Source organism: Elephas maximus, chromosome 2 (genome assembly GCF_024166365.1).
Source record: "Elephas maximus indicus isolate mEleMax1 chromosome 2, mEleMax1 primary haplotype, whole genome shotgun sequence".
NCBI classification, from domain to species: domain Eukaryota; kingdom Metazoa; phylum Chordata; class Mammalia; order Proboscidea; family Elephantidae; genus Elephas; species Elephas maximus.
In genome coordinates this window covers 222,653,944-222,665,776 of record NC_064820.1, presented here as the reverse complement: position 1 = coordinate 222,665,776, position 11,833 = coordinate 222,653,944, and the positions used below count along the sequence as shown (strand labels likewise).

Sequence of the window (11,833 nt, the reverse complement as noted above, 5' to 3'; positions counted from 1 at the left end):
GTTTAGCCCAGTTGTGCTGACCTCTTCTGTATGTTGTCTTTCCCTTCACCTAAAATAGTTCTTGTCTACTATCTAATTAGTAAATACCCCTTTCCCTCCCTCCCCACCCTGTAACCATCAAAGAATATTTTCTTCCGTGTTTAAACTATTTCTTGAGTTCTTATAATGGTGGTCTCATACAATATTTGTCCCTTTGCTATTGACTAATTTCACTCAGCATAATGTCTTCCAGATTCCTCCACGTTATGAGATGAAAAACATCATTAATTCTTTAAACTTCCACCTGAATTGTTGTTGTTGTTAGCTGCCATCACATGGGACCCTCGACTTATGGCAACCCCATGCACAATAGGGTCAGACCATTGTGATCCATAGTGCTTTCACTGGCTGATTTTTGGAAGTAGATCACCAGGCTTTTCTCCGTAGACATCTTAGTCTGGAAGCTCTGCTGAAAATAAAGAGTTTAAAAAAAAAGCAATACAAGCTTTTGGTGTTTTCTTTTTTGTTTATTAAAGAACACATTGCCCATTTGCAACTTTTTCACGGCATTTGTAATATGTGAAATACATTCTCACAAAGCATAATCCATATCTAACTCATTTGAAGATGCAAGAACAGCCTGATAAAGGAGCACATAAAAATGAATGTCTTCATGTAAATATTCAACACTGAGATATTTAGGAAGGTGTACATCAGCTTTAGAACCTAATGTTATTTTTTACCTATAATTGTTCTGACTTGCCAATTTCAGGTATGTGACTAACTCTTAATATTTATCCTCTTATTTCACTGATAGCCCACCCACAATACAACCCCACATATTAAGCACACATAAATATCATCTCAATGTGATTTAGGATAATAAAAACATTTTTAAATCATGGTAAAATATAGACATGTCTATCACTTATTGAATTAGCAAGCAGGAGTGTTGAGTGATGAGAAATTGTATCACGATGAATTTGCATCTTTTTCTCAGTAACTTTATGGAATTCACTGAAATCTTGAAACATTTTAAAAGTCAAATTCTACTTTGGAAGCTGGGAAAGTTGTTTTTTTCTCTCACTATAGAATATCAGGAAACCCCCGTGGCGTAGTGGTTAAGTGCTACAGCTATCAACCAAGAGGTCGGCAGTTCGAATCTGCCAGGCGCTCCTTGGAAACTCTACAGGGCAGTTCTACCCTGTCCTATAGGGTCGCTTTGAGTCGGAATCAACTCGACAGCAGTGGGTTTGGGTTTTTTTTGGTATAGAATATCAGTTTCAACGATGCCAACATCAGCTCTTCCAGATAATGTTGGCAAAACTTGAGCCCAGTGTTAGGACGAAAATGTTGACATTTTCATGCTGTGAACCATCAGCCAAGTGCAAACTGGAGCCCAAGGAAAGTCTTCGTCATACCAATGTTACGTTCCTGACCTTCCTAGGACTGGCCATAATAAACGAAACATGTGGACGAGTCACTGGGGCCGGCTGATGTCCATCAGGTCCCTGACAACAAAGAGAAAAGGGTCAGCTTAATTGGTTGAGATCATTATAAAATATACACTTAAAAGGAAGCTTCACTCATCAGATGGGATAAAATTAGGGTGTGAGAAGAAAAAAAAATGTTTAAACGTGTTCTTCCTTTACTTCACTATTTTCAATAACACACACTCTAGAAGTTTTCCATCAACTCGATGGCACTGGGGTTCACTGGGTAGAAGTTTTCCAAGTCCAGGGCTCAAAGAGCAATCCAATTCAAATAGCCTGATATTTGTTTTTATGAAGGCAAATAACTGGAAGGTTTGCTGTTTTTTGGTTTGTCTGTTTCAATTTTCCTGTGGAAGTTCTGGCTTTACATGGCCAGATTTTGTATGAAAATATAAACGATTTTAACCTTCTTTAAATAACACATTCTTTCTAAAGGAGATGGAAGAAGTGACCAGTGGCATCGTGAGAGGGATACAGGGGTTTTGGACCACACCCACTGATACCAGGGCTGGATTAAGGCTTGTAAGGGCCCTAAATACTGATAATCTGTGGTGCTCCCTACTCTGCTTACTCACGCATTGAAACAGGATACGTGAGTTATATACATACGTGTGTGTGTGTGTGTGTGTGTGTGTGTGTGTGTGTTAGTTTTCCATAAGGTAACTTCTTTTTAAATGCAACTATAATATTAGCAATTGAACACATACGCCATTTTTGTGTCATGAGATGAACTGGATTATAAAATTTTCGGTGGAAGTAGATTATAAGATTTTTACTATGTACCACATTTTTTACAAAAAGGATATTTAACAAATTCTGTGACCAAGAAAACGAGTCAATGAGCTGAGTTATTTCAACCATCAATGTAAAATTCTGTTGATCTCCCACAACGAAAAATTGACTTTCAGCCATTTTGTTTTAAATGGCTCATACTTCAATTTTGATGCTTGCTTTGTAATAAATGCTATAATTATAAATGAACAAATGAAAAGATGTCATCAAAGAAAATTTAATAATCAGAAAACAAATATTACAACAAACGACTGTATTTTATTCTTAGGTCTTTCATCTTAACATGTAATTAGAAACATTTCTATTTTTTTCTCTTACAAATCTTCAGTGATTTCATCACAATTAAGGTGCCAAACATTATTTACTTCCGTACATAATAAGGATAATGAATTGAGTCTTTCCTGAATCGCTGCTATGCACTGACTTTTTCTTCTGTCCTCTCTGCTTGGATCTGTGGGTCTTCGCTTTAGAAATGGGTGCCCCTGTTTGTTCATGCACTAAAAACATGCTTACCTTGCTTATTGGAAATCCTTCCCCACCTGTCAGAGGGGATGACACCAAAATGACCCCACTGCCACCAGGGACCGGCACTGCCAAGGAAGGGTCTACCAAGGCAGTGGTGTCAGGAAGGTGGTGTCACCCATAACCCAGTGTAGTAACTCATCAATGCCCCCCATCATCCACCAGTCAGGGTGTAGCTGGCAGGCCAGCAGAGCCACCACTGGGCAGAGAAGAGGGACTCTGCCTTGGCCAATGAGAGAGGGGAGGAGCTGCAGGGAGCCTGGGGGACGTGGCTGGGAAGAGTGAGGTTGCGTGGCCCAGCTCTTGGCTCTGCAAGGGGAGGGGCGTCGAGGCCAGGCTGGGCCCTCTGCCCACGGGGCAGGGGGTAGAGATCCCATTAGCTGGCCCCACAGCATAAGTCACCACACTGGGTGACACCAACCCTAGTGACGCCACTGGCAGAACTGACTCTAAATAGATGACCCATTGCCTTTTCTGGCATTGCTTGATGCTGGTTCCCATCAGGAATGCACTGGGTCTATGCCATTCTCATTCTGAAATGTAACCCCAAATAAACCATTGAATTCTCCAGAAGGGCCAATGCCTGCCTAATAGTGTTTTCCTATGACAATGAGTGAGGAGCCCTGGTGGTGAAATAGTTAAGCACTAAGGTCAGCGGTTAGAACCCAGTCACTTCATAGGAGAAAAATGTGGCAGTCTGGATCCATAAAGATTTACAGCCTTGGAAACCCTATGGGGAAGTTCTACTCTGTCCTACAGGATCACTATGAGTCAGAATTGACTCACTGGCAACAGGTTTGGTTTTTTTGTTTCCTAAAATGTGTGCAACCGATTTTTCCTGCCAATCTTGAAAAAGCTAGCTCAGATTCCAGAGCACCGTAGCTGCGTTTAACATCTTAAATAATGTAACTGAGCACGATAAATTATTTACATTGCAGTGGAATGTCAGTAAGTCTTGTGCATAGAATCACTGGCTCATGGTTTTAATGTATTGACTCCCAGTAGCACAAGGAAAGCAAGAAGGCTGATGGAACCATTTCAGAAACGTGCCAGAAGCATCCCAGCCTTCTGTTGGGAATGTGCTTGCAATTTTTGCTGTTGTTGTTTGCCTTTTGTTTTCACCACTGGGCTGCACAAAGGTATTGCTGTTTGCTAAATTTATCAATTTCTGTTTATCTCAGTAGGGGAGTGATTAGCGGGGAAGGTTTGATCCAGGTTTCAAGTTGTTCATATGCTCACTTTCCGTCACTGACTGACTCAGGAGAGAAAGAGAGACAGAATTACCTAAAATAACCAGAAAAATTGGCTGACAGCAAGTTGAGGAGTGGAAAGGGGAAAGGAGAAGGAGGATTATTTGTTTTAAATATCCCTCAAGATCCGCCAACCTATGGCTTCATCTAAAAACAAAAGCTGCTCGCCTTTCCCCATTAACTGATTATAATGTTTACTAAGAATTTTATTTATTAGTTTTGTTCTCAGGTGTTCCAGTTGAAGTTACACTATTTTTCACAGGACCAAAAACTCTCACCTAGAAAATCATATCAGGATTACATACCCTAACTATAGATTCAGCCATAATGGAAATCATCGGTGGAAAAAGCTGTCCCATTTTGGTATATGACAGCTTTCAAAATCAATTCCTTTTTTCTTTCTGATCCTTGATTCAATACATGTTCTGGAGTCACACAATCCTATTCCTTTAGTTCACAATGACCACAATGTGCCTTAAACCAGTTACCATCAAGTCAGTGCTGACTCATGGCTACCCCATGCGTGTCAGAGTAGAACTATTCCTTATAGGGTTCTCAATGGTTGATTTTTTGGACGTAGGTCTTCAGGCTTTTCTTATGAGGCACCTCTGGGTGGATTCAAACCACCAGCCTTTTGGTTAGCAGCCGAGTGTGTTAAAGTTTTGTACCCCCAAGGACTCTGCAATGTCCATTAGGATCCATCTAAAACAAAAGACTTCAACAATGTGTGCTCCATCCATGGTGTGGTGTGGAATGTGAAGTATTTCAATGTCAAGCCCTTTTCACTGGACGTTCCTTATCAGAGTCACAGTAACTTCTCAAGCTCTTCCCTGTGCTTTGTGGCAAGCTTAGTGCCGTGGGGTCATGAGGTACAAGTAATTCCAAAGGCGCAGTTGGGGGGAAACCCCTAGAACTTTGAGTTCTAGGGATTGCTTTCCCTTAGAAACAGTGCCATACGTGGCTGTAATGTTTTCATACTGGGCCCCAAAATATTTTTTCTTAGAGCAGATCCCCCGGGTCACGGGTTAAAAATACTGATTCTTTGGCCCTATCTCCCAGAGATTCTGATCCAGAAAGGCTGGAAGAGGGCCTAAGAGTTTACATTTGAACAAGCATCCAAAGTGCTTCTGACACACTACTGTACTGAGAACTGCTGCCAGACCAGTAGGATGAACATGTTACTAGGTACCAGGCATACCTCCATGTTCTACAAGGGTTCTTCCCACCCACGGGAAAATAAGGATCCAGGAAACACACCCATTGCTGCCACCTAGTGGTGGAAGCGAGTACTTTCCCCATCCCGGAGCCTCCAGTAAGAAGTCCCCCATTCTGGGAAACGCCCAGGAGGGGAGTTGGCAGAGAGGTGGGGATGCCCAAGAGGGAGCTCCGGGCAGACAGCAGGCCAAAACTCTAACAGGAACAGATCCCTCTTCCCAGCATCACCAGACTGGGCCTGGCCTACATCAGCCCTCCCCATGCCCTGTAGCTTTTGACCCCAGTGCCTGGCTTTCCGGGGGACAAAACTCCACCCCAAAACCTGCCCTTTATGACACTGTCCCTGAGACAAGCCCTTACCCCTTTGAAAGTTGTCTAAGGACTCTCAGCCCTGAACCATAAAGAGATAACTAACAGTTTGGAAACAGGTCCCCACTACTTCTCATCTTGACCTTCCCTGTAGCAGGGTGGGCCTCCGGCATTCTGGACCTTAATCAAAAAGAATGTCAAAAGAGCAAAAATTATGGGAAACTGGTGCAGTGGCAAATAGGGTCTTCCAAACCCTGCTAAGGAGTCCCTGGGTGGTGCAAACAGTTGGGTGCTCAATTACTAGCTGAAAGATTGGCAGTTCAAATTCACCCAGAGGCACCTTGGAAAACAGAGCTGGCAATCAGATTTTAAAAGGTCACAGCATTGAAAACCTTACGGAGCACAGTTGTACCTCTGCACACATCAGGTCATCATGAGTAAGAACTGACTGGATGGCAACTAACAACAACAATAATCCCTCCTCAAATACTAAAATTCCAGCCTCCCATTTTAGTAACTGTTGAGATTAGGATGTAACTAAAATTATGTTTGGTGATTCATAACAAAGATGCTGAGCTTGGAGGCTCGTGTGCACAGTCAGGTGGGATGGGAGGGTGGCGCTGAAGGTGAGGGGTGACAGCAACCCAGAAACACTGCCTGCTTCTCGTACCACAGTGCACAGCCCTGTGCCAGGTGCAGCACGTACTCCATGGGCCATGGTCTGGACCCTCCTCTCTTGTAGGGGAGTCACATGGTTCCAGGCAAAAGAAGCAAGTATATGTCACCATCACCCCTAGCAGGGGTTAGGTGCAAGCCTTCAAAAATATATTTAAGCACAGGCAGCACGAATGGGTGGTACCCTGGTGGCACAGTGGTTAAGAATGGTTAAGAGCCATGGCTGCTAACCAAAAGGTCAGCAGTTCGAATCTACCAGGCGCTCCTTGGAAACCCCATGGGGCAGCTCTACTCTGTCCTATAGGGTCACTATGAATTGGAATCAACTCGATGGCAACAAGTAAACTAAGGTAATCATGAACGGGAGTCCCCGAGTGGTTAACACCCTCAGCTACTAACCAAAAGTTTGCACGTTCAAGTCTACCCAGAGGCACCTCAGAAGAAAGGCCTGGCCATCTACTTCCACAAAATCAGCCCTAGAAAACCCTACAGAGCACAGTTCTACTCTGACACACACAGAGTCACCCTGAGTAGGAATCAACTTCATGGCAACTGGAATCACGAATGCCTTAGGACTCTGAGTAAACCATAATTATTAAGCATAAAGCATAATTATTAAGAAATTATGAAGTAGGCAAGTTGATCTCTGGTGACCTCTCACTCTTTCCCTTCAGCAACCTCCCTCCCCAATTTCTATCTTGGTATAAAATTAATCAATAACCCCCAAGCCCAGGAAAAGTCAGAACCATATCAAGTCATTCTAAAAAACAGAAATGCTCAGGTACCACTCTATTCTCTAGAGGTGGGGACCAAGAACCAGGGCCTCCCAAAGGCCACACTGACCTCTCCTATCTGCAGTCTCTGCCACTCCCGGCTCCCCCTTTCTTGGGGTATATTTGAACAAGGATCCCGGAAGAAAGCCCAAGTGCCCCAGACTATAAATGAATGAAACGGCAACTGGACACAGAGTATTTACCTTTTTATGAAAGACCTCAAAACATCACGTTGTTTTTATGTCGTGTATCCATCCCTGCTGGTCTAATAATATTTCTTGTTATAACTGGATTGTGACCAACAGCTAAAGGATCTGTGTCTCTTCCTACACAGATGCACACGCACTCCTTGCATAGCAGAACTCCAGGGACTAAAGACATTCCCCACTTCAATGAGTAAGTGTTTAATAAGCATGTAGTAACTCTGTGCTAGACTGGGGGTGGAGTGCCTGGGTGGTGAAAATGGTTTAGTACTTGGTTGCTGACCAAAAGGTTGGAGGCGAGCGTCTACCCAGAGGCTCCTTGGAAGGAAGACCAGGTGATCTACTTCAGAAAAATCAGCCACTGAAAACCCTATGGAACGTAGTTCTACTCTGAGACATGCGGGGTTGCCATGAGTTGGAGACAACTGGACAGCAACTGGTAGGCTGTGTGTAGGCAAAGGCCATATGTTAGTTAGACCTTCTGAAAATGCCGAGGGTAAATCCCATCACCAGGTTAAGCAGATAAGCTTGCCTGCCAGCGAGCAGAAAAAAGTACAAGTGCTCACCAGTAGCCATTCTGTTCACAAAACCAACATGGTCCAGCTCTAAGACCTAGTGACACAAAGCAGGAGCTTTCTGTTTCTGTCGTAGATGCATTGTCACCATGGATAGGACACTCGTCTGACCCAACTAGCCCCACCGTAACAGGGACCTGGAAGAGCGTTTGCTGTGGACTGACTTGTAGCTGGAGGTCTCTCCATTTAATCTACAGGCTTTGCAGGACCCAGGCCTAGGCAGGTTTCTGCAAAATACGTCATCTGTAGTCAACGGCCTTGAGCTCTAACCAGCAGCTCCTTAGGCAGGAGTCTTGCTGGGCATCAGTTCTGCCCACCATCACAGGTGTATAGAAACACCCGCAGCAGCAGCGAGGGCAAACACTGAAATAAACACAAGCGTGTGCGCGCCAGGCCCCAGGAACCACCTCCACAGCTACTGTTCTTTTCCCACCAATATATTATTTAGTTGGTTGCATGTTCTTAAGTTTCTCTCCCTGAGTATGTTCCAAACAGCACTTCAAGCTTCCAGAAGCATCACTCAGAGCTCCTACATGTCAGTCTCCACTCCCGTATCCGAACGCATCTAGAGATCCCCTTTCTCTTCATTTATTCTTCAGAGAGAACCATCTGACACCACCCTATTCTGAATTTCCTTCCAGCCTAGTCCTAGAGGTGAAAAATTTGGCTTGTCCAGTGGAAATATGGAACCACAGAAAGGTCACGGCAACAATGGCTGGTTTCAATGTGCTCTTATGGTGTCCATGCTTGGTGCTGTGTGGGAGGTAGCCACTCAGCTGGACGTTCTCCTCCCTCAGCCGATGGCCCCCATCCAGGCCCAGGCATGGGAGGATCTGATGTGTAACACACAAGACCCTTCGAAAATTACAGCCTGGTGATTACTTCCTTTCCTCTGTCAGCTCTTATTCAAAGCAAAGAGTACCTGTTGTATTTCCATCATTATTCCTTCCAGCTCCAGATTAAATTCAAGAGATATATGTGCCAAAGAGAACAGACTTGGTGGAAAGAAACTGACCTCTCCATTTTCCTGACACCCAGCCCTGAAGAAAGGAGCTTAAACTCCTACAGGGAGCCAGCCATTTGTCACTTAGACCATCTTCTTTTGTAGCACAGACCTCTCGTACATCTTCCCACCTGGCAATATTTGTTGCCACTAACAGCATCACTTAGCTGCTGCCAGCACACGGGTGAGCATCAATCAAAGCTCCCCTAGAGCCCACTAGAGCCGTGGAAGGCACACATCACTGGCAAGAAGTATGCATCAAGCTGAATCCCCACTGCAGAGAAGAATATTATGGCTTAGAGCTGCCTGGAAATGCAAGTAAATACCATCTACCTCTGCCAAGAGAGAAGGATTGGAGGGCTGTGAAGGTAATTTCTCAGCACCACCACCTCAACCCGGTAATGACTCCCATGCAGAACAAGCCTGAGGCTGTCTGATTCAGTGTCCCATTGGAAAGCCAATCTATGAAGTCTGGCTTTTCCAAAAGCTGAAAAGGGAGAACATTCAATTTGATTGGGAACACTATTTGCAGAATTAGAGGGAGGAAATACTTACCTGTTTGAAGTTGCTATCATAAAAAAAAAAAAAAAAAACATAGAGGTGAAAAAATGGTGCCAGTTAACAACTTGACCAAGGCAAGGTCATGGAAACTTCACAGACACATCCAAACTCCCTCAGGGACCAAATTACTAGGCTGAGGGCTGGGGACCATGGTCTTAGGGAACATTTAGCTCAACTGGCATAACACAGTTTATAAAGAAAATCTTCTATATCTTACTTTGATGAGTAGCATCTGGGGTCTTAAAAGCTTGTGAGAAGCCATCCAATCTGGAGCAAAGGAGAATGGAGAAAACCAAAGACTCAAGGGAAAGATTAGTCCAAAGAACTAATGGACCACAACTACCATGGCCTCTACCAGACTGAGTCTAGCACAACTAGATGGTACCCAGCTGCTCTGACAGGAACCACAATAGAGGGTCCTGGGCAAAGCTGGAGAAAAATGTAGAACAAAATTCTAACTCACAGACATACTGGTGTGACACAGACCGAAGAAACTCCAAGAGTATGGACCCTGGACACCCTTTGAACTCAGTACTAAAGTCACTCCTGATGTTGACCCTTCAGCCAAAGGTTAGACAGGCCCATAAAACAAATACTAATACACATAGCTCAACCATGTACCTGAGACTAAATGGGCACACCAGCTCAGGGGCAAGGACAAGAAAGCAGGAGGGGACAGGAAAGTTGGACGATTGGAAATGGGGAACCCAAGGAAGAGAAGAGGAGAGTGTTGACACGTCTCAGGGTTGGCAACCAATGTCACACAACAATATGTGTATTAATTGTTTAATGAGAAACTAATTTGCTCTGTAAGCCTTCATCTAAAGCACAATAAAAAAAGAAAAAAAAAATCTAGTTGTTAGATTTTAATACTGAGAATAGGAATAATCAAGTAAATAACCCAGTTACAAACTTTTATCTATTTAATTCTATTTTTTTGTCCTTCATAATTGTCAATTCTTAGTTATTATGAACGTATTCCCTTCTCCCTCAATTGCCTGTTTAGTGAAAATTGCATAAAATTCTTGTTTATTTAAATTGCAAGCAATTGGAAAACTCATAAACCAGAATTTTTCTATACTTTGTGAAGAAAACTCCAATAAAAGTAAATTCCAAATAGGCAAAAAGAAAAACAGTGTTGGATATATATATATATATATATATATATATATATATATATATATATATATATATGGTACTGGGTCATAGTTGAGGTTGTTACCTGCCATCAAGTAAGCCCCTGACTCATGGGAATCCTGTGCACTGCTGGGTCCTGTGCCATCCCCATGACTGGTTACAGATTGGACCACTGTGATCCACAGGATTTTCTCTGGCTGATTTTCACAGGTAGATCACCAGGCCTTTCTTCCTAGTCTGTCTTAGTCTGAGAGATCCACTGAAACGTGTTCAGCATCATAGCAACACACAAGCCTCTGCTGACAGATGGGGGGTGGCTGCACATGAGGCACACTGGCAGGGAGTCAAACCTAGGTCTCCTGCCTGAAAGGTGAGAATTCTACTACTGGACCGCAAATGCCCTGGTTTTATATATTTAGTCTAATATGCTTTGGAATATAAAAGAATCTCATTTTCTGCATATAAGCCCTAATTCATACATGTATGACAACTAAAGCTGACTCTAAACCCAAAAAGACAAGGAGCTGACTCTGCACCAGGAAATTAATACACTATGTCCTCAGGGCTCCTAATCCACTGTTTACTTTAAGTTAACCATTACAGCCAAGTGGTTCTACCCTGTAACACAGGGGACCCCCATGAGTCAGAATTAACTTGACAGCAACTGGTTAGGAACCCCTGGGGGATGCAAAGCATTAACACACTTGGCTGCTAACCAAAAGGTTAGAAGAGCAAGTCCATCTGGAGGTGCCTCAGAAGAAAGGCCTGGTGATCTGCTTCTGAAAAATTTGCCCTTGAAAACGCTACAGAGGACAGTTCTACTCTGATACACACGGGGTCGACATGAGTCAGAGCTGACCCAGCAGCAACTGGTATGGTATGTAGACAAGATAAATGTTTGAAATAGCCAAAAATTTCCAAGAAAAGGAAAAAAATTATCTAGCTCACCTGTTGAGGATACGTGGTGCTGCATTGTACCGGAACACTGGGTTCATAGGACTTTGGAGGGAGAGAAGAAATCTCTGCAAGAGAAGAGTGACTTTAGAGTGACAGTCCCAAAAACCAAGCTACGTATTCTAACAATTCTGATTTATAAAGAAATACCTTTGTTCTTATTTATTATCCCTGCCTTAAAGTAATCCTTAACCATATAAAACGTTTAAAAAAAAATTTCCTTGAGGGTACATAATTTTAGAACTTTATCAATTTAAATGGAATAAAAATATGGTAAACTGACTCATAATCTATTCCTTTCTTGACACATGGGTCTGAGTTCGACACATGATGGATCCATAGGTTTAATGGTTGACCAGAGAAAATAAACACAGGGCAAATTTAAGAAAGCG

General features: G+C 43.1%; 1 protein-coding gene across 3 annotated transcripts in view; it reads right to left on the bottom strand.

The window, feature by feature from the left end:
- Positions 1 to 529: 529 nt before the first annotated feature.
- The window catches only part of IGSF5 (immunoglobulin superfamily member 5), a 65,401-nt gene continuing 54,097 nt past the window's right edge, over positions 530 to 11,833 (bottom strand). For all 3 annotated transcript variants that reach the window (XM_049874898.1, XM_049874901.1, XM_049874900.1), the window contains 2 exons: positions 11,436 to 11,509; positions 530 to 1,490 (listed from right to left, as the gene is read on the bottom strand). In XM_049874898.1, the coding sequence (XP_049730855.1) occupies positions 1,395 to 1,490; positions 11,436 to 11,509 (170 nt within the window). In that variant the 3' untranslated portion in view covers positions 530 to 1,394. The remainder of the gene's footprint in view (positions 1,491 to 11,435; positions 11,510 to 11,833) is intronic.